The following is a 22,401-nucleotide window of genomic DNA, read 5'->3' as shown; positions in this document are numbered from 1 at the left end:
AGGCAGAGGCAGCTCGCCGGACCGCGCGACGCGACAAGGGAGTGGTAGAATCTTGAGTCCACGGGCCACATGGAAGCACTGTTCCTTCTACGGGCCCCCACAGTACTAGAAAGGAGTATTCTTTAGTTTTTTGTCCTTTATGGTGGATTCGATATTGACATGCCTCCAGCCAGCAAATCTTGAAACTCTTTCCTATACTTCCCAGTTTCTGAACACAGCAAATGGCGCAGCTTGAGCCTTGAGGTGAATGGTGGGGGCAGCAAGGCGGGCGCCGGGCGGTCCACATTTTTTTTTTTGAAAGAAAAGGTGAAGTCCACATGTGCCAGTAGTTCTTTGGTTTTCTAAGAAAGACTTTTTGAGCATTGAAATTTATTTCAAAATCTGCAAAATATTTTTTTGTTCCCAACCACTCTCTCCCTGCTGCCACTGGTCAGGCATTTGCAAGGTTTCATCACAGCCTTGCTTTTACAGCCAATCTTTTGTCATTCAAACCACTCTGCCAGTTGCCTCTGTCTGAACTGCAGAGGAGACTCGTCTCTGAACACGGAGTGCTTATGGAACATGAAAAGAATGGTCGTGTCTTGATTTACAATTGCTGCCACATCAAACATATTCTCTTGATGTTGGCATGTTGCATCCAAAAGGGCGAAAACATTCTACATTGGACAGCACTAGTGAAAGGCATGCAAATGCCAGGAGAAGTAACCAAATTGATTCTCTGAGGCTCTGGCGCTCTGCATTTCGAGGATCTGGCGCCCCACGCCCGTGATGTTGCAGATAGGATAGCATCTACTTCTTGATGAAGACATCAATGAAGCCAATCCTGTGTCATTAATTTCTGACCCTCCTGAAAGCTTCCAAAGAAAAGAGCAAGACAAGGTACTAGATCAGTTTCCACTACAAGACCACCAAGAATTTGTGTTTGTACTGAGCAATTGAGCAATACCGAAAAATAATGCATTAGGAGATTGCAATGCTTCCCCATCACGCGGCCTGCTTAGCCAATTAGGTAGATCTCAACTGCCATCACATTGCACAGGAGTAAGCAAAAATAAAACCCGAGAGCTTCAAAAATTAAAAATAGATGATCAACATGATCAACTAGGAAGAAATGGGTTTCTGAAAAATACCAATACCAATGAGACGCGATCTATGTAAACTAGGACACTGGGACAGCAGGACCATATCCAACAGAAGAGAAATTCTTCATGACTCTCCTAACGGATATGGTTGAAGCTGTTGAACATCCCAGTGTGGGAAGCCTTTGCTGCAGGCTTGGGCGCTTCAGGGGCTCCAAAAACGTTCCAGAACCGGAGGGTCTCATCTGCAGCAGCTGATGCTACCGTGCAACCATCAGGACTCTGCAGTTTAGCCACAAAAGAACATCAGCAATTTTTCTCACCAGCATATGAAGTGGTGTGATAGTATCTGTAAAAAGTGGTGTGAAGAATTCACCTGAGCCATGAAAAGGACACGAGAGGTATGGCCAGTGAGTTCAGCCATCTTCACCATTGATGGATACTTCCACAAAGTCAGTTGGTTCTGTGTGAATCCGTGTGAACTCAGCAGCTCTCTCTCATTCTTGTTCCAGAGAAGAGCACACACCTGTGATCCGGTGTCAACGGAGTTCAGGCACGCACCAGTGTGCGTGTTCCAGAACTTGATGCACCGATCGCTACCACCGCCACCAGTGGCCAGCAAGTTGCTCTGGAATGGGCACCAGGCGAGTGCCTTAACAGCGGCCGTGTGGTCCTCGAGCCTGTGCAGCCACTGGTTGCGGCCAGCAGATGGCATGGAGGATGCCATGGACACATCCCAAATGTGCAGAAGGTTGTCGTTGCCCCCGCTGGCCAACTGCTGCCCTGATCCAGACCACTTGAGGCCGCACACCTCCTGGCTGTGCCCCTCGTACGTCTGCACGACGTGGTTCCTGATCCTCACGTCATTGTTCACGATCTTGCCGTCCATGCTGCCGGTCGTCAGGATGCTGTTGTTCCATGCCAGCGAGCCGACTCTTGCCTCATGAACCCCTCTAAGAGTTCTCAACTGCATAGAAAGAACGATCTGATTCAGCAACAAACAACGTGTATAACAGTATCAACCACAACAATTTTGGATGAAGGACAAACAACAGAGAACATGTATCACAAGTTCACCGTAACATTTTTGGATGAAGGACAATGTGCGTACCAGTCGGTTGGAGCTGGTGTCCCAGAGCTGAACGTCAGACGAGTTGAGCCCGACAGCAATGTGCCGACCATCGGGAGCCCAGCTAACGCTAGTAATAGGACCGCTGTCCTCGTCGACGGTCACAAGCTCAGATGTGGATCCGCTCGATGCGTCCCACAGGTACACCGTGTCGCCCAAAGCAATGGACAGCACGTTGTTGCTCCCCCAGTCAAGCAGGTTGAGGTAGTAGTCATCAACGAGCTCCGGCGCGTCCAGAGTCCGCTCAGCAGACTGCACAATTCGATCCAAGCCGCATCAGCCATCACCATTCCAGTGCCACTACACCCGTCGCACCAATCCAGAGACTAGAAGAGGAATCTGAAGAGCGTGTGTACATACCTGGGGAATGTGGCGCCGCTGCTTGGCCGGCTTGGCCTGCAGGTTGGAGGAAGCCGCCTCGGCGAAGGAGACGTTCTCGGGCTCCGGCGGCTTGTTCCTGAAGGCGAGGATCCGCGTCCGGTTGTTGAGCAGCTTCTCCGCGAGCAGCCTCCGGTACGCCTCCTTGGACGGGGAGGCCACGACGCCCGCCGCGTTCTCCTTGTCCTTCCTGGGCTCCGTGAGCAGGTAGTGCGCCATGTCCATGTCCATCGCCGACCTGTCCGGGATGAACCTATCGCCCTGCAGCGCACACACAGGAGAGCCAAACTCGGTCAGGCAAATCGTCGAACACCCTACGCACGCGCACTAAACGTTCAGAATCTGCGAGGCCAGGGAGAGCTCACGTAGCACTTGGCCGACGGGTTGCGCGACCCCGTGCTCAGCGACGGCATGTAGGGGCGGGAGCCCGCCTCCTGGAGCGGCGGCCGCGGGGCGGCGGCGCGGCTCTTCTCGGAGGAGATCGAGTGGGAACCTGCGTCCATGGTTAGCAGCAACAAACGAACAAGACAAGCACGACAGGGAACAGTAATAGCAACAGCAGAATCAACGAGATAAACACGAACTGTAAACTAGCAGGTTAGAATCGATCACAGATAAATACGCTTAGAAGATTGATTAATTAAACAAGCGAATTAACAGCGAAAAAAATGCGGAGAACTTCGAGAGCTTTGATGAGCGAGGAGAAAGATCGCAGAGTCTCGTCTCCCCAGGCGCTCGAGATCGGCGTGGGGAGGCGAGGAGAGAGAGAGAGAGAAAGAGAAGCTCCTTGAGCTGTGGGGTTTAGGGATCGGCCGCTGAGGATTATTTGTAGGAGGAGGTCAGAGACGGGGAGGGAAGGGGAACGCCGCCGCACCGCAACGGCTAGTACGCCGAGGGGAGGGGAGACGTCGCTGAATATAGCCGTTGCTGGTTAGGGCTTGCTGACCTGGCTCCAATAGGCGGGGCGGCGGCTATTCTGTTGCTGCCTGTTCACGCTTGATCCGTCGACGCATTGCAAGGGCACCCACCCAAGAATGGCCTTCAGGCTTCAGTTTCTTCAGGGTAGATCAATCCTCAGCGGCTTCCTGGGTTGTCTCCAGAATTCCCATAAAGAACCATCCATTTCTCCTGGAATGACAAGCGCCATCTTCACCTGATGAACAAAATCGGGCACCGCGGGTTCGGTGACGAGACGTGGACGAAGGGGCCCTTCACTGGCGCCGTCGTTGATGTCGGAGCCGAGACGAAATTCCTCGACACGCCACCTCTCTCTGGCCACCAGCTGCCGGAGGCGAACAAAATTGATGGAATATGAAAACAAATTGAATTCCATCTGGTAGCATGAAAGAAGAAGAAGAAGTGAAAGGTCAGCAGGCCAACACAAACACAGTTTTCGTAATGGGCCAACAAAATAAACAGAAAATGGCCCATCAAACGCCCCCAAAGCGTGCATTTGGAGGCCGAGTCGGGGATGGAACTGAGTAGGAGGGGAAACTAGAATTCAGTCGAGGTCGTGTGCAACATAACCCCCACCTATATATATTTTGCACCGCAGCACCCGTAAGTCCCGAACAGAAGAGAAGAGGAGGAGGAGGAGGAGGAGGAAGGGAAGATCAAGAGATGGCGATGTTGCACTCGGCGTTGGGGAGGGTTTCCCGCCGCCTATCGGGACCCTTTGCCGCAGCCCCTTCTTCCTGAACCAGCGGCCTAGCTGATGAGGACCTTCATGTCTCCTGCCGCTTCTGGTGCTACGGCGTGCACTCGCGGCATCCCTAATGATTTCCAGGTGAGGCCGTGTATTCAATCCAGGGCTGACTTCGTTGTTGACCCGCGCGTAAAAATCGCACCCTGCTCCTCTCTTAAGTCTTAAGTTGATTGCGTAATCTAGGCACCTAAAAGTCCTTGAATGATCCAGGCAAGAGGCATGCCCTATTTTTTTTATTTGACCAGAGGGGAAAACTCGTCACAATTTTCATCATCACTATGAACATGCACATTACAATTTGCCCAATCAGGATTCACCTCTCTGCCAATTCATTGTATAAACTCTTTCTTCAGACCTGGCATTGAAGCAAGTTGCCTTCGTTGCTGGCCACACTGAGTGATAGCAAAAGCATCATGCACTGTTAGAGTGTTAGTATCCTCCAGCATTATGAGATGCGCCCCCCCCCCCCCCCACCACTCAGTTACCTTCTGTTCCTTCAGGGTAAGTCATTTATCAATGGAGAATTGTCTTGTCCCCTATCTTAATAACGGCGTGCCTGTCTGAATGTGTTTACCCATTTCATATGCATTGCATCTGAATTGTTATTAATAGAGTAACATGTTATCATAAAATTGCAACTCATTTCTATAGGCTTCCGGCTGTTTTTACCCTGAGAGCTCGGGGATTATTGGGTGGGTCAAAAGGGTTGTGGTGCATTGGGTCAGAGTGCGTGTTTATGTTTCAAATTTGCCACTGCCACCTGTTAAGCTTTGATTAATACACTAAAAAGCACAGCTCAGCGGTGTGCAGAAAACCTGTCGATTGCATTGAATTTATTCTTTGATGATCCGTTACCGATGTTCTCTATTGTAGTTAATGTTTTAAATAGCAGGCTATAGTTTCCGCTAAACCTAGTTATAGCTGCTAGGAAGGGCTGCCGCTATGTCATTTAACCTGCTAAATACTGGCTATAGCCTGCTAAATGTTGTAACGGCAGCTCTACCGCTAAACGTCTTAGCCGGCGATTTAAAATTATGATTGTAGTTCTTTCCATCCAATATTTTCAATTCTGTATGAAGACAAGTTGCCTCTTTATGTGCTTATGGTGGAATCATTGTGGTTACAAGTTGTTTTGTGCAGTTCTTTTTAACATTGAGGCCTGAACCTTTACTTCTATCCACTGGATCATAATACTGTTGCCCATGGAAAATTCCATCTAGGCTCTGGGGATTCAACCTGTCTCTATCACTGAAACTAGGTTTTGATATTAGTATCTTCGCTGTTCACAACTTCTGATAAGTGCCAGTACATAGCCATTCTAGAAAACCAATCTGCTAGGTAATATTTTCTTCTGTAGACAAGGAACAGGTTGCTGTATCTGAAAATTGAGTACTCCGTTTCAAAATGTAGGTCGTTTTAGCAAATTTAGATGCATAATTTTTACTATATTATGCATCTAGATTTGCTAAAACGACCTACATTTTAAAACGGAGGTAGTATTTTAGTGAGTCTAATGGTTACAGTTTTCACTTGCTCAAGATACAAAACACAACAGCTCCTGCTGCAATCAGACAGCCACCCAATCCTCCCAGAAAGGTTGCACTCTTGCCGAGAAATGTGTCCTTGTATAACGTGTCAGTTGATACGTGAAGTGACAATCCTTGTGTGTGTACCCTATTCTCTTGAGCTTGTTGGAGATACATTGGTGATATTCGGAAAAAACAAAATTGCAATATTGTTCATGTACAATTTCAAGCACTAGATTGGAAAACGTGTGGCTGATATCAAATTCCGTGCAAGGATTTGGTCATTTTTATTCATAGAAATTCTGCCAGATGGGGAAATGTGATGCCAAATAATCCTGTCACAGGACCTCGCGCACAAAATTCAGGTTGTTTGAAATAATAAGTTCTGTTTAAAACTTGGCTTGGCCCTTGAAATCTCATAAATTCAAAGTACCCAACCATCCATCCTTCCAGTTATCTCACCTGATCCAAACGGAAAACACTGTCCGAAAGGGGATCGATCTCTTTAAGACTTGATACTGCCAACGAGAGACGACTAGTTCAGCCATATATTGCAATCACCTCCTGAGTCGGCACAAGATGTTAATAGCTATTTCATGTTTCACTAAGTTCAACTTCTGTTTCACATTTCACTAAGTTCAACTTCCAGCTTGGTTTACAGAAGATTCTTGCCTCCTATTCTTCAGTCAATTTGTCATTGTAATACAGTTCTGCAAAAGGATCAGAAATGTTAGTTAATAAAACACTGTAGTTACATATTCATTACCAAACATTTTGACATCTCGAAAAAAATTGTGATGTCCAGAATCAGTATTCTAGCTGTCTAATCCTCGTTCGCCTTTGTTAGAACAGGCTGTTTAGCATGGATAGCACCCATGAGCAATTCAAAGATGACTGTAATATCCATTACCAAAGGTACAAAGCTAAGCGCAGATACAAGCATGGGAGATGAGCCCTATTACTCTATTTCTCCTGCTTTCTGAAAGGTGCCCCCTCCCTCTTGAAGATGGATTTGAGAGAGGTTGCAGGCTGTTTCTTTTCACAGTCGACACATTCTGTACCCGGCAATAAAGAAGCGTGTTTTGTTCCTGAAATATATCTTCAGAGTTGTGGTTCAGACAGTCTCTACCTAGCTCATACTGCATATTATAGAGAAATACTAAGAACTGCAGGAATGTGAACCGTTAAAAACTACTGGGTCAAATTGTTGCGCAAAGACATTCAAGCGTGACATGATACTATGATTAGGATCTATGCACTGATGCAAGGTTATGACTACCATTGCATCTGTCTGGTGTTTTAGGTAGTTGGACTAGTCCTTTTAGTTTCTATAAGCACACTGCAGCACAATGTTCATAAAATACGGAAGAATGGAGAAGGCATGACTTGCATTTCCCAACTTCCTATGGCATGAATAACAGCAAAGATGCCCAAGTTCAAAGAGTGTGAGTGTTCCGTCTTTCTCTCGTGACCTTTCTCAAGGATAATGATCTGATAACTCTTCACTTTGACCTCTTCTTAGAACATTCAAGATAAACTTTCAGGAAATGATTGGTGTTGATATTGACATATTCTGTTATTTGTTCATCAATTTTACGTGACAACCAAATTATCGTGCTGGTGCCTCCACATGCCAATTACATTTTGCCTTTTACCATGGCCTTGTATATGTATACGTTTGGCAGCACACTCTTAAGTGCTTCGCAAAGATGGTTTTCAGGACTCTCAGCAATTTTCCCTCCATCTGATCTCTCAAAATAATCTTGGTATTATTCCCTTCTATTTACTTTCAGTTCTTAGTGCTACTGGCATGATGCAAATGCCAGATCGAATCTGTCTGCTTCTTTATACTAACTTGAAGAAACAATGTGTGAGTCCAAGAATGAAAATGTTTTGCTTAATTATGAGTACTGTCTTCGAGCTTTAAAAACACCACCTTTTCAACTATTGCAAGAAGGTAAAGGGCACTTTGGTCATTGTCTATACTTATACTAGTCTGTGTTCTGCTGATTAATGTTGAGCTTGGTAGTTGAAGCACAAATTAGCAAGATTCATATTTTTAGGAGGAAGTAAGGAGCACATAAAGACGCAAGGGAGTTTGTTGGGTCTCAAGGAAGCAAAAAGGCTTCCTGTCCCATCCAATGTGCTAATAAAACTTCTCCACACGGAAATGAGACAGAAACAGATTGCCTAGCTTAAATCTTACGTATTCTCTTCCTCTCAAACAATCAAACCGACTAGGACACCTGCAATCTTCTCTGCCTAATCAACTCTATCGCTGTTTCATACAGGTTGAGTCATCTTTTCCCTCAATATATGTGCACCAACTAATAGTTTTTGTCAAATTCAGATTCAAACTGGTTCACTTCTAGCATGCTACTGCTATTTTTGTTAATTGGTTTCATCTCCTGCTTTGCTTCTTCCTAAATGTTTTGCTACACTAGATACTTACATGTAGTCCCTAAATGATTGTGTTCTTTTTAGATCTTGAGTGAAGGTAACCGGGGCCAAAATGATTGCTGGTGGAGGCTATTTTGATGGTTCCCATGATCATATTCTCATGGAAGGATCAATGATCCACGATTCTTCCCAATGTTCCATCTATGACAATACAAATGAAGAACAGCAGAGCTTCAGACTCGCCCCCTTTTCCATAGAAGATCACTCCAATCCAGCCAATCTTACCTCTGAGCCTGCAATGGTGATTGACCATATTCAAAACCAGCTTGGGATCGACATGGAGCAGGACAATAGTGGCCACATGATACAAGAAGTGCCTACAGTAGAAACTGCAAATTTGGTTCCTTCTATCTATGGTGTCCACGATCATATCCTCAGCAGCCAGATAGGAGAAGGTCCGCACAACATAACTGTGGAACAGCAGCTCCTGGACTATGATGCTGCATCATATCGAAGTGGCACTTATGCAACTGCACATGATCTTCTAAATTCTCTACAGACCCAAAGGAGCAGTTTGACTCATGAATTTCCTTCAACAGAACATATCTTTGGTGATCCAGCACAGAACATGGTCAATCATTTGAATATGAACAATGACCTTCCAGGAATAGCAATTCATGAAAGTGGAATGATGTTTAGCGATTCAACTCTACCATTAGGTTATCACGCTACTCAATCTCATATGTTGAAGGATCTCTATCATTCACTGCCACAGAACTATGGGTTATTTACCAGTGATGATGAGAGAGATGGAATGATCGCGGTGCCAGGGGTCTCAGGAAATATTTTCCAGGAGATAGATGAGAGTCAGTTCGATAGTCCAATACTGAGGAGTAGAAGACAGAAAGGTGGGTTTGGCAAGGGCAAGGGAAAAGCTAACTTTGCAACTGAAAGAGAAAGGAGGGAGCAGCTAAATGTGAAGTATGGGGCTTTAAGATCACTATTCCCAAACCCTACTAAGGTTTGCCTAACTTACCTTTCCGCACACAAATTTCATAATTGTTTCTCACATTATAGAAAACTCATTTTGCACATATGGATTATCTAGAATATTCTCTTCGTGCGCACACCTATATAGGTTTCTCAAGAAAAATGGTACTGGTTCTTCGAGTATGTGGAGGAAGGTAGATCATGGAATTTATGTTGGGTAATTATTTCAAGTTTTTAGTGGACAGACTTGCGTAAATTAATCTTTAGTTTCAACATCAAACAAAATAGAATGTAATTCTATAGTTTGTGTGAGATATGACAATTTCTGTTGCAGAAACTTAAGATGAACCATGACCAGCACAACAAAATATTGTTTTTATTACCTAACTTTACATTCATTGTATTACTAGTGAATGAGATGCTATAAATTGCTGCAAAACTATTCTTCAGAATGATAGGGCTTCTATAGTTGGAGATGCCATTGAATACATCAATGAGCTTAACAGAACATTGAAAGAACTGAAGATCCTAGTGGAAAAGAAGAGGAACAGCACTGACAGGAGGAAGAGGCTGAAGTTGGATGATGAGGCAGCTGATGATGGGGAAAGCTCTTCAATGCAGCCAGTGAGCGATGAGCAAAACAATCCGATGAATGGGGCTATAAGGAGCTCCTGGATTCAAAGGAGATCCAAGGAGTGCGATGTTGATGTCCGCATAGTTGACGATGAAATAAACATCAAGTTCACAGAGAAGAAGAGGGCCAACTCTTTGCTTAGTGCTGCAAAGGTTCTAGAGGAGTTCTGTCTTGATCTCATCCATGTCGTTGGGGGAATTATAGGAGATCATCATATATTTATGTTCAATACAAAGGTAAACAACAAATTTCTTTATTGAAAGTTGGCCCCTGATCCTTCTCCCTGTGCCTATAGCAATAAATGTTAATTATAATACTTCATATCTTCATACTGTGCAGATACCTAAGGGCTCCTCAGTGTATGCATGCGCAGTGGCTAAGAAGCTCCTTGAAGCTGTGGAGATGAAAAACCAGGCTCTTAAAATCTTCAACTAGCCATATCTTTCGTGATTTTTACTTAGACTATGTTCCATGCTGGTCTATTCTTTAGCGTCGATTAATAAGGTACTGACTTATTAGTGAAGGGCCGCAGGAATTGTTAAGACTATGTCTTTAATGTCTGCTATGAAACTTTCTTGACAACTAGTTCATGCTTTAACTTCTTGCCGTATTTTCTGTACACTTTCAACACCTTTTTTTGGTTGAAAAGGTAGACTTTCAACACTCATGCTAGAGTATGTGGTGCTTCTTATTCAGCATTGCCACACGTCACACGATACTTTATTCTTTTGAATCTTTTTTTCTGGACACACAAAGAAGATCGATTCCACTACCCAACTTACATATGTCAGGCTCAGGTCTAGTGAACATGTTTATTTGCCAGGTACGCTACATCTCAATTCTATAAACATTCACTATAAATCTAAGATCCATGTATTTTGTCTTGGAGTTATGACACAACTGTGGTAGAAATAAATTGTTTGGGCGTGCTGAGATCCTTACCTCATAATGCACGGAACTACTGTGTGGGTTTCTCCTTCAGTCGCCCAATCCATCACGCTCCCGATGCAGACGATGTCTCGAGGAGATCGTTCGTGCGTGGCGGGCCGGTGCTGCCTCAGGGCACACAGGCTCGCGGGCGGCGGCGAGCGGCGCTGCTGCGAGGTGCATGCACCAGGCGAGATGTCAATCGACTACCGAGCAAATCAATTGCTTGCCAAAAAACGATTTAAGATTAATAACAGGTCAAGATCCAAGCAAAGTGCGGACAAAGCAAAACGATTATCCTTGGGCATGCACCTGTTAGCAAATCAATTGCACGGGCAGTGGGGACTCCGGCATCAATTTGCAATTTCCTAGGACTTCAATTTGATGGGGGCAATGGCGCGCGCGTCAGCGCTGCAAGGGCGGCGGTGCGAGCAGGCATGCGGAAGGGAAGAGGAGGGGGTCACTCTGCAGCGCGGAGGCAGGTGGAAGGGAACAAACGAGAGGCTTTTTTTTGACCGACAAGCGGGTTCAATAGTTAACGGTGTGGATGGAATGTTGAACCTTCATGGCTGATCCTCCAACCAAGCAAACATGGATTGGTTCAACTAGATATAAGAACAGAATCATTCCATCCTTAAAATCAGGGATCGAACTATTTCATTCCATCTCACTCCGCTGCTTATGTCGCAGAGCTACAACCGTTCCGTGACGATTGCCGAGGGAGTGATCAAATCTATGGCAAGTTTCAAAGGAAAAGAAGAAATGAAAAATATCTTTTCTTAATTAAGCACTTCTCAAAATCAAATGTAAAATTCTTTCAACTTTCAAATTGGCAGTCTTTATAGAATGAATATGTTCCTCACATCTTTTTACAAATACCTAAAAATCGTATTGTTCTTGTTAGTTTTTTTCCATCCTATTAGCAATGTGGACTCACCACCAATGTCGTTGGTCTTTTTGCAAATTAATTATCTTAAACGAAAGATACACAAACCAACATCTTACATGTGCGAAGTGCATTGATGCGAGGGAGGCAAAGTCCATGATTGTTATTTGCTAAATACATGACTATTGTAGGAGGATAGAACCAAAATCATGCATAGACTTTTTTCTAAAAAAAATACTTAACCATTGGGCCAATTTATGGATAGGACATTAAGAGTTATCGACTTCATACATGGATTCTTGGTTTCGAGTCCTAAATAATAATTGATATTTATGTTTTCCACAATGTGCCTATTTGACTTCATCAATCTCAAATTTATTTGCCACCCCTATCTCTTTTGAATGTGCTCGTAGAGATAGAATGTGTATAGGAGTGAATGTTCTTACGTGTATATGAATACGTGTGTTTATAATATATTTTAAAAAATAAAAATATGAAAAGAAAAACAAATATCTAATTCGGAACAAAATTTTGTAAAATAATACTATATACTAGTATTTTTTTAAATTTCTTTTTATGAAATTTGTATATCTTCCTAACGTGTGTTTGAAGCATCATTTTCCACTTTCATATACCTCTATATGGTTAATATTCACAATCAATGTCAAAATTCATTAGCTACTCTGATTCACACCACTTTGTCTTTAGAATTATTTAACCCACTAGAACTTTTCATGATCATGCTTAATCGGGCTTGTTAATAGAGGAGGCGAAAGCGGATACATGACTAACAATGATGGTCCTCTCATATCTTCCTACGAATACATCTAAGCTGGCATTGTTGGTTGACTCCTATAAGTTCTACAATAAGACCTAAAACACTGGTCCTGATGCTAGATTATTGGCTACAGTAAAATTAAAACTTTGTTAGCGGATAAATCTGCTGATACCTACGTGCATTCAATATCGGTACACACTTTGTACACAACCAAGAAATCTAAAGTCACCATTAGCAACATGGCCGTCCTATACTCCTATCCCTATATATTCATACGAGTACTGACTACTGAGTACCTCATGATCCATCCATTAATACATGGTTACGTACAATTGTATCCTACTTCGTACGCGTGTTGCAGCAGTCCAGCTGGAAAACGGGAAAAGACCAGCCGTGACGCTCCTCTCACGCCGTCACCCCCACGTGGGCTGTCTGCCCCTGTCGAGCGCCGCGGTCGTTACGGGTACGGCCGAGCCCGCCCGCCCCGGCTCGGCCCACATTTTTCCTTCCGGCCACGGGCTCGCGCCGGCCCGTCGGTTACCTTTCCATTTCCCTCCGCGCCGGTCCGCCCCACTGGCATTTCCTCGCCCCCCCTCTGTTTCTCTCTCACACGCGGACCGGACCACCCGAAACCAGGAGCCAAACTGTCCCGAAAGAAAAGAAAACCTTTTTATTTCACGCCTTTTTTTCCCCTCACAAAAGAGAGGGAAATAATATTCCGGGGGCCGCCCGCGCCGGAACCGACCGCTTCGCCGGCAGCGAGCCGGAGACCCCGCGGAGGCCCCTACCCCCCGCGCCGGCGGGGGCGGAGGGAGGAGGAGGAGCAGTACAAGGAGGAAGGGGGCTCTGGGAGCCCCGGAGGAGAAGAAGCTTCTACAAGCTCCCGGAGGCGGGGGCGAGCGCGCGCCGCGGCCAGCGTGATCTCGGCGGCAAAAGTCGCGCGGTGGCGCCGCCGGGGAGGGTGCGCCTCTGGATGCCGGCACCCTCCGTGAGTTGAATGGTTGCCAGATCTCGAGGTGGAGGGGAGCTTCTCGAAGCGGGGTGAGGCGGGCGGGCCGGCCGGCGGTTAGGGTTTGGTGGGAGGCGGCATGGTGGGGAGCTCGGTGGAGGTAGGAGCGGACGGGGATGGGGGCTGCTGCGGCGTCGGGGACACCTCGCCGGGGACCATCGTGTGGGTGCGGCGGAGGAACGGCTCGTGGTGGCCCGGCAGGATCCTGGGCCCCGAGGAGCTCCCGCCGTCGCAGATCATGTCCCCGAGGTCCGGAACGCCGGTCAAGCTCCTCGGCCGGGAGGACGCAAGCGTGTAAGCTTCCAGTCCCTTGTTTGCCTTTAGATTTTTTTTTTGCCCCTGACATCTGTGCTACATTTACATTTTAGACTTCCTGTTATTTCTGATCCATTAGAGATGCTGAGTTATTTCCTTTAACGAACTTGGGGTGCCAGAGAGAATGGGGGTGCACCAGGACATATGATCTTCCTTGCTTGTAGTCAACCTCATCACTAGTTTATTTCTTATGTACCTTATTGTCATACGCTTTGGAAAATTTAGAGCTGCTGTTCATAGAATATATAGCGACTCTACTTCCTTTCTATCCTTGAATCTGTTAATTGTTCTTTTTTTTTCTTTCTTGGAAAACTTTCCCCGGTGGTTTCATGGTATCCTTTGGTTGGATATGTAGTGGAAACAGTTTGATTTATGAAAGTTTTAGAAGTGGAAAACAATAGAAAATTCATGATATGCAGTGGAAACAATAGGATACGTCTAGAATATGGAATTGTGGTTGCTTTGTATCACATGCTTTCTGAAGATCTGAAATTCCTGGGTGTATGTATTCTAGGGCTGCTATAACATCTTGATTGCAGTACGTTGTTTGTGCAGATGTTATGTAGCACAAAGAGTTGTTTCCTCGTGGAACTGAAACGGCTTGTAGATAAGATTACAATGTTTATAGTACTTGCTCTTGTGCTATATTCTAAGCTGCTAAATTTGTTGGTAGATATGGTGTAGAATGATGCTTTTCCATGTAGGTTCCGTATCTTGTTTTGTGAGACAGGGTAGATGAAAAAAAATATAGTAGATTGCTTTTGATATCCTGATTGGATGAGTATTCAAGGAAGAGTAAAAGACACTTACACACACTAGTTTGAGGAAGACACCGTTCATGATTTTGCTCCTGTGTGGATTCTTTCATCTGATTTCTTTTGGAATATATGACAGATATAGTCCCGATAAATGCATTTAAAAAAGATAAAATTGTTGAATTATTATCCTGTGAGGTGTTTAGGTGTTAGTGATTCAAGAGGTCATTATGTATCCTTGATTGTACCTATTTTTTTCTTTTCTTCGTTTATTATAAAGATCACATTATTACCTCTAATGTTATACTGCCAAAATTTCCTTTCTGGCGGATCTGTTTTCTACAATGCTTGTCAGCTATGTTAAGCATATCTTTTAAGACTTCTTCCAATTGTTTTGCTAGTCTGAAAAAATTTCCTTTCTGGCGGATCTGTTTTCTACAATGCTTGTCAGCTATGTTAAGCATATCTTTTAAGACTTCTTCCAATTGTTTTGCTAGTCTGAAATAGTAGATGTGCATGTATTAAACTTCCATTTCCAGTTCCATTTCATTCAAAACCATATCAATAACAAAACATTAACCCCAAGCAAGTTGGGGTAGACTAGAGATGAAAACCAACAAGTTCACGCAAATAATAGAAGATGGTAATAATATGAAATAGAAATATAGTACCAGGAATTATAATATTCGATTCTAGGTGATGATTCTGGCATGTGGAACGCTAACCAGAGATGATTCCTTGGATACTTTCCATTCCTTCAAGTCCCTTTTTACTGCTGCTAACTACCTGGCATAATCATAATTTCTGAAAATTGAAGTTCCCCACATATTATTCCTTTTGTATTTACTTGTTATCCTTTTGCTTCTTAGGGATTGGTATAACCTTGAGAAATCAAAGCGTGTTAAAGCATTCAGGTGTGGGGAGTTTGATGCCTGTATTGAGAAGGCAGAGGCTACTCAAGGGACTCTTGTGAAGAAAAGAGAAAAGTATGCACGGAGAGAGGATGCTATTCTTCATGCTCTTGAATTGGAGAGGAAGCAGCTTGCATCGAAGTATCAGACTCAAGGTTTCAGGCCTGGACCACCTGGTAACATTTCTGGTAAGTTCTCTAAGATGACAGTACAGTATTTTTGTTTAGTTTGTTATTTATACATTATGCTTGACCTTCAAGTGTGCTGCATCTAAAACTCTGCTATCTTCATGGAATGCAGCTTGCACTAAGCACCGCAAAGACCTTGGAAGTACTCGCTACAAGAGCAAAAAGAGCAAGAAACGTAAAGATGCATCTGTTCCTCCTGAAGTAAAGAAAGAAGCAGGTCAATGTTTTCTACATGCTGGTTCAAAGAGAAACATTTCAGAATGCCTTGCACAAGGAAATGTTGTAAGTAACCACATGGGTGATTTCTCCCATTTGAGATATTCTCAGGGAGGTGCAACTTTAGAGAGCAAGGAGAGAAGTACAATTGTGAAGAAGAATAGGTCGGACGGAAGTGATTTTGAAGACTCTCTTGTTTCAAAATCTGATAGACGCCGACCATTTGCTCAAGTTTTGCAGAGCAGTGAAAAATCACCTCATCATTTACAGCAAGATGATCACGGGGCTTTGTTAATTGGGGAGAATAATAATCCATCACTTGCCTCCTCCCGGTCCAGAAGAAGTAAATATACATATATGGGTAGTGATTCTGGTGAAACTCAAAGTCATAGTGATTTACCTTCTGTACAAATGGCTTCTACAGGAGTTGATTTTGAGAATGAAAGCTATCTTCAGCCTGGTTATTTTTCTGAGGAGCATACTTCTTCTGACTTTGTTGAAAAACAAATAACTGAGTCTTCAGAGAGGGAATGTTCAGAGAGTGAGACTGAAGATGATGCTGAACTTTTGCAAAGTATGTCTATATACCTCACTTTTCTTCTTTCCAATGCTTTCTATGAAGTTTGAATGTGAATTCATGTTACACTGTAAAAAAATGCTGGGTTTATAGCATAGCACAACATACCAAAACATTAGTATTAGCATCACATACTGCTTTAGTGATGCAAATATCGATCATAAGGTCTGCAAATTACACGTTGCAGTTGGGAGTCATTTTAAACATATCTCCCTTCTTAAACATGGCAAGGCAGGTGTTTGGCTCACATGGCTTCTGTAACTTGTGATGGTAGACATTTCATTCCCTCGCATAAAACACGTTCTAAGCTTTCACTTCACGCAAACATGCCTCAGATTACATTCTTGAATTACCTATATATAGCATGATTGACCATTTGACCCTCATATATACCCCTTTTGACTACTTGATTATTTGTAAGTATATACATGCGCAGGGTTAAAGGCGACGAAGAACTTAATTTCTATAATTATTTTCTACATGTAGTCGTGATCATTTGTTCAAACCATGGGGAAGGCTGTGTTGGATGATGTTGATAAATAGTTGATTCGGTTTTATGAGGTAAATATGTTAAAAAAATCGAGAACAATTGTAGGTATGAGCGATATGATGCCCTTGGCCTGACGGTTAAAATATTATCGGGATAAAGTGGAGGAATCAATTGCAAGGGGTCATACTTTCTATAGTATTATTAGACTTGAAAGATGCAATAATTAGTCATTAAGTATATTCTGGATCATTAGCATTTTCTTAAAGTAATCCATCACTTAAAAATTGGCATTTCTGAAACTTGTAGGTTAGAGGTCAAACAGTAGGTACATTGTATTGCTCCTTACTATTTCCGCAATCTTGGCTTGCATGCTCTTTTTCCTTCTGGTCTTATGTCACAATCAGAATATAGCTGAGTTAATATTACTTCGACAAAAATCATGCAAAACAAGGGATTGGGGCAACCCTGGAGGATTCAATAACAAAAAAATTGCCAGAAAACCATCATTATTTAATGTTACCTTTGTTCTACCTTCTGTTTTGCCATAGGCCTTTAGTACTGAAATTCATATTACATTACTAGTACAAGTTCTTGCATCCTGGTTTTCTGAAGAGATCTCAACCTTTTCCTTGTTTGATGACTTTTGATATGGCAATCTTTTGGCAGCTGCAAATGTGATTCTACCTATAGAGTCACGTGCTCCTGATCCTTACTCGATTCCAGCTTCTGACAAGTTCAGGCATGTTGATTATGATGACAATGAGACCACTTATTCTACTTACATGCCCCAGTTGAATGAATCAGAGGAAGAAGATGGTTCTTCTGAGCTAGGCGTCTCCCAGTGGCATATGAAAGGTAAACGTAACAGCCGTAATGCAGCGAAGAGATTGGTGGATATGACAGATGGAAATACCTGGTTAAATAAATACAATAGTTCATTAAAAGGGCCTTTGCATAAGACAAATGGTGGAAATCCCAGAAAAGAAAGTATGCAAACCTCTGGTGAGCAGTTTCATGGGCAAAGTTTTTATCAAGTTAAAGAGGAGCCCAATTATGATTCTGAGGAAACTGATTTATTCGAGGACACAAGCCATTCAGAGGCTAACCTGTACCATGGTAAAAAATATCATTCATCCTTGAGAACCACAAGAGATCTTAACAGGAGCTATAGTTACTTTAATGACTACGAGAATGGCTCTACAAATCTTTCTTCCCTAAACAAGGATGCTGATCAAGTATATCGAGTTGATCGGAATGCATATTGGGATGGACCTACATTTTACCAAAGAAAGTTCACTTCGCGTTTTGGTGGCATGGGACCAATGTTGTTTGATGTTGACCTGAAAGTTCAGGCCAGCTACCAAGGAGAGCATGTCCCTCTTGTCTCCTTAATGAGCAGACTGAATGGCAAAGCAATTGTTGGACACCCTATTCAAATTGAAATACTTGAAGATGGTTCCACAGATCATCTGGTATTCTGCAGTGATAGTAGTATCCAAGAGAGCACAGCTGCTCCACCTGCTTGGCCAACAGGCAGGAGGACTGCCATGCAAAGAGTTCCCCGTTCAAATCCATCAGGAGCATTGTTGGATGGTGATAATGATGTTGGCCTTGCTTATTCTGACTGGGAGATGAAACCAACCTTAAGAAAGTACTCATCTTCTTCAAATCACCAGGTTAAGGCGAGTAAGAAAAGCAGTTCAAATGCTAGGAGGTCGTCAGCTAAGTCCCATAAGAAATCTTCCAAAAAAACAAACCTCTCAAGCCAGAAAGTTAGAGCCTTGTCTTCCATTTCCACTGGGAAAAAACATCATGGAGAAGGTAGCCAAGCAAAGGCACATTGGCGCAATGACATATTTGGTGGTTTAATCAGATCAGGGCCAGGGGGAGCAGTTCCTCTAGTGACATGTGTCCCAACAAAGGTTGTGTTCACTAGGATATTGGAAGCAGTTGGCAGGCCACCTCTATCTGTTGCTCACCGTGTTAGAATGGCTAGTCCCTCAGTGCGGGATCCACCATAGGCTTCAAGTGTGATACTACAGACGGTTGGTGTTGCCAGCCCTAGACCTGCAAGTTTCATGTACATTCCTATTAATTGAAGAGGCGGACCATTCAATCATCTGGTAACACCTGTGAAGAGTCAGATTGATATGGTTGCTTCATGGTAACTTGGAACAGCTGATCTCTTATCAATAACGCTTGTGTATTTCTGACTGGAGACTGAAATCATGAATGCTTCACAGCAGTTGAGAAGCTGAGGCATCGATTCCATGAAAGGAAGGGGCATTCTCTTGTGTAACTAGCATCTGGTGATCATGTCTTTTGGTTTCGTCACAGCTGTCTCCTGTAAAGTCTAACTTCAGCATTTTAGATGTCAATTTAGGTAAAACATTTGCATCATCATATATATAGTCTATAGGCCATAGGTTTCCTGATGTCGTGTATAATGCCTCAATTATATCCTGATCTGTCTGTTATTTGTTGTTGAGAAGTAGTTGATTCAACTGTATGTTTAGAAGCATGTATGTAGTTCGATGTAATATATCAGGCAAGTATTCAAAAATCCAAATGATGTAACAATCTAGTCGTCGATGTGAAATTTCCTCCATAGTCAACAAAAAACTATTCCACATTTTCACTATCATGTTGATATAAACTACGAAGCAACTACCTGTTTTGAGCTATAGCCTTTCCCTGATTTGTATCTTATCTTGATGGAAAAGCTGATAAAGTGAAATACTATTTAAGTTTCTATCACAATACATGGTGGTTGCATTCTGTTTGACAGATTTTAAGTTGTGTTTTTTGGAGCGGGGTTTCAAAATTTATCGTATGGAAAACCGTTGTGAACTTGTGATTGCCTTGACCTGCATCTACGGCACTGTAGGCAGGATGACTTGCTCCTGCATTGCGCTCGATCAAAACATTGTGCAAAAATAGGCTGTTATACAATGTAGATGAACAGGTAGTCACGGCTCAAAAGAAGGATCATTTTGCTGCAATTTGATTCGCGAGATGAACGTTTTCTGGAAGTTGTCGCTGGGACAAATTACTTTCCTGAGTTCGATTCGTGTTTGAATTAATTTGTTCAATGTTTTCAGACGACTAAAAGCTCAGGTTGCTGTTTACACTGCCCAGTGGCCCCCTCATGGCAGACGCCCTCTCCTAAATTGCTAGCTACGATTACACTTTCTTCGCCAGTTGGCGCCTTTCCCCCATGCTGTCTTCTTGTCTTGCGTCTGCTTCACCGGTGCGACAGATTGTAGCTGCAGTTTGTGCAAATTTAGGGATGGTTGAGCAAGGCAGGCAAGTGCATGGATTTGTTTCAGAAGCTGGGCCACAGATTTGATACGACGTTGGCATCTGTCATCGCTGACATGTATTATTCAACATAATGAAGAACTTGCAGGAGCACTACCTATTCCTGTTTCTTTTGAGGGCCTACCTATTCCTGTTTGAGAATCTAGATTCCAACACGGCTGTTTATTTTGTTCTAGAATTAATTTGAAATCAATAGCCAAGCACACCTTTCATGCTTTTATGCCAAGTGATATTGGTTTGAAAGAAAAACATCTGAATTTGTGCAGGCTAATACAGCATATGAAAAATCCGTGCACGAGCTTAAACTCTCGCCACGCGACAACGAGGAGCCGGAGCTGCGAAGGATGAGTCGATCCATGTGGACTCACAGCAGTGGCTGGCGAGAAGTAAACCAGGCATCAAGCTGACTTGAGCTGTAAGTTGGAGCTGACAGGCTGAAGCGGGGGCAAAGCCGGTGGGTTGGTTGCATTGGCCGCGCATACAAAGTGTCTCCCTCCTTCGTGGCATGGAGTACACATCAACCCTCTTCACACACACTCTCTCTCCCTTCTCTCTCTCGGGAGTCCAAGTGAGATTCATCGCATCTAAATATTGCTTGATACTTTTCATGATGGTTTATCCATAGATTTTGGTGATTTTCCTGATGCGTTGTTGCAATATTTTTTTCGAATGATGGAGATTTAGGGGAGTTAAGCAGTGCATCTGCAGATCCGTGATGTGATCCTTGTTACCTCCTCCAACTCGTGTTCGTGTAATCGGTTTTCTGAATTCTCGTTTTGCTGACGAATCGAACGTAGTGGGTACATCGGTGGATCCGTGATGTGATCCCGTTCTCCTCCTCCAACTCGTATAATGGTTTGTTAAATCCTTGTTTTGCTGACGAATCAAACATGGTAGGTACTTCTGTTTGGGGCTGATAATCATTTCTGGTGTGCTGATAATGTGATGAGGCTCATCAATATCTTCTTCGAACTTTTTAGCAAGATCGTGCGCTCTATTCGGCCTTTCGTCATCCAGTCTTTTGTTACATTACTTTTGTACTTGCTCAATAATGTGATTTCTGTTCGCCACCTGTGTCGAAGGCATTAATACGTTTTATTCCGTCTCTTATTTCGTGCTTCTTTTTTCTATAAGAAGAGGATTTCTATCGAGAAATCAGTGTCTCAAATCTTAACACCGACTTTAAGAAGCAGTACCAAAGAAATGTGATACCACTTTTTCTATGGATCCTATATCCACGGTACACCGAAAAGATCTTCACACACCAATATGGAAGACCAACTTTATACAAGGAAACTCAACTCATTATTCACTGTAACAGACTCTTGTACTTTATATAGCTACCCTATCATAACACGACTACATTACATGGCTATCATAACACCTCCTGCTTAAAACATCTTATGCCATGGTATGACAAGAGGGGAGGGGAATACCTATATTTATAGATGCTCATAGGTGTTATGATATTGTCATGCAGTAACTTCCACACTCTTCTTTATAAAATATCTAACTTTAGAATTTTTCTCATAGTTATAGTACATTCTTGTCTCGGTACGAGCATGGCAACCCCTCTCTCTTGCTATTTTTAAATTCTTCTAGAAACTTGGAAATGGATTTGGGGCTTAATAAACACTTGGATTTGGATCATTTATGTCAAGAGGTTGTGTTCTTATTTTTGTCAGTTTAACATTTGGAGCGGGGTTTTAAAATTTATCGTCTGGGAAACCGTTGTGAACTTGCGATTGCCTTGACCTGCATATATGGCACTGTAGGCGGGATGCCTTGCGCTGAAGTACGCTGCTTTGTGCCAGGCTGACGGGGGGATTATACAATGCAGATGAACGGCATTCACGGCTCAAAAGAATGATCATTTTGACACAATTTGATTCACGAGATGGAACGTTTTCTGGAAATCGTAACTGTGTCACACGGCAGATCAGAAGCATCCGTACACAAGCAAAGAGCACTGCCAGCATGAGTTACGCAGCCAAACAAACATACCAAACTGAAACTCAAAAAAAAAAAACTGGAACGGCGTGGGAAAGCAGCGGGCAGCAGCAACCGGAATGCTTCGAAATCGCATCTCCAACCTCTGGCAGAAATTCTCCAGAAAAGAGAGAGATTGATAAACTGGCTGGGCAACTCCCAACATGGAAATCATCATTACTACTAACTCCAGCTGGC

The 22,401-nt window shown here is 43.4% G+C and overlaps 3 protein-coding genes across 8 annotated transcripts; 2 read left to right on the top strand and 1 right to left on the bottom strand.

Moving 5' to 3' along the window:
- Positions 1 to 538: 538 nt before the first annotated feature.
- On the bottom strand, positions 539 to 11,271 carry LOC112887021 (cell division cycle 20.2, cofactor of APC complex-like). 6 transcript variants are annotated; one of them, XM_025953103.1, is made up of 9 exons: positions 11,081 to 11,271; positions 10,784 to 10,993; positions 2,952 to 3,919; positions 2,569 to 2,847; positions 2,191 to 2,460; positions 1,456 to 2,046; positions 1,131 to 1,361; positions 947 to 1,020; positions 539 to 854 (listed from the first exon to the last, which is right to left on the bottom strand). In XM_025953103.1, the coding sequence occupies exons 3-7, from the start codon at positions 3,087 to 3,089 to the stop codon at positions 1,218 to 1,220; spliced, it is 1,422 nt and encodes a 473-aa protein (XP_025808888.1). In that variant the 5' UTR covers positions 3,090 to 3,919; positions 10,784 to 10,993; positions 11,081 to 11,271; the 3' UTR covers positions 539 to 854; positions 947 to 1,020; positions 1,131 to 1,217. The 6 variants fall into 6 exon arrangements, with proteins under 6 accessions (XP_025808888.1, XP_025808881.1, XP_025808907.1 ...); XM_025953096.1 differs by having other exon boundaries at positions 10,784 to 10,938; XM_025953122.1 differs by having other exon boundaries at positions 539 to 847; positions 10,784 to 10,938.
- LOC112887011 (transcription factor EAT1-like) lies at positions 6,936 to 10,777 on the top strand. The gene is made up of 4 exons (XM_025953086.1): positions 6,936 to 7,583; positions 8,302 to 9,238; positions 9,658 to 10,077; positions 10,181 to 10,777. The coding sequence occupies exons 2-4, from the start codon at positions 8,330 to 8,332 to the stop codon at positions 10,274 to 10,276; spliced, it is 1,425 nt and encodes a 474-aa protein (XP_025808871.1). The 5' UTR covers positions 6,936 to 7,583; positions 8,302 to 8,329; the 3' UTR covers positions 10,277 to 10,777.
- A 1,759-nt stretch (positions 11,272 to 13,030) lies between the features above and the next one.
- On the top strand, positions 13,031 to 19,577 carry LOC112886458 (uncharacterized protein At1g51745). The gene is made up of 4 exons (XM_025952364.1): positions 13,031 to 13,735; positions 15,381 to 15,610; positions 15,723 to 16,400; positions 17,560 to 19,577. Exons 1-4 carry the CDS (start codon positions 13,521 to 13,523, stop codon positions 18,912 to 18,914), a joined length of 2,478 nt encoding a protein of 825 aa, XP_025808149.1. The 5' UTR covers positions 13,031 to 13,520; the 3' UTR covers positions 18,915 to 19,577.
- Positions 19,578 to 22,401: the final 2,824 nt, after the last annotated feature.

This window comes from Panicum hallii, chromosome 1 (assembly GCF_002211085.1).
Source record: "Panicum hallii strain FIL2 chromosome 1, PHallii_v3.1, whole genome shotgun sequence".
NCBI lineage: Eukaryota > Viridiplantae > Streptophyta > Magnoliopsida > Poales > Poaceae > Panicum > Panicum hallii.
The sequence above is the reverse complement of the archived record's forward strand: the minus strand, read 5'-3'. Positions and strand labels throughout refer to the sequence as shown.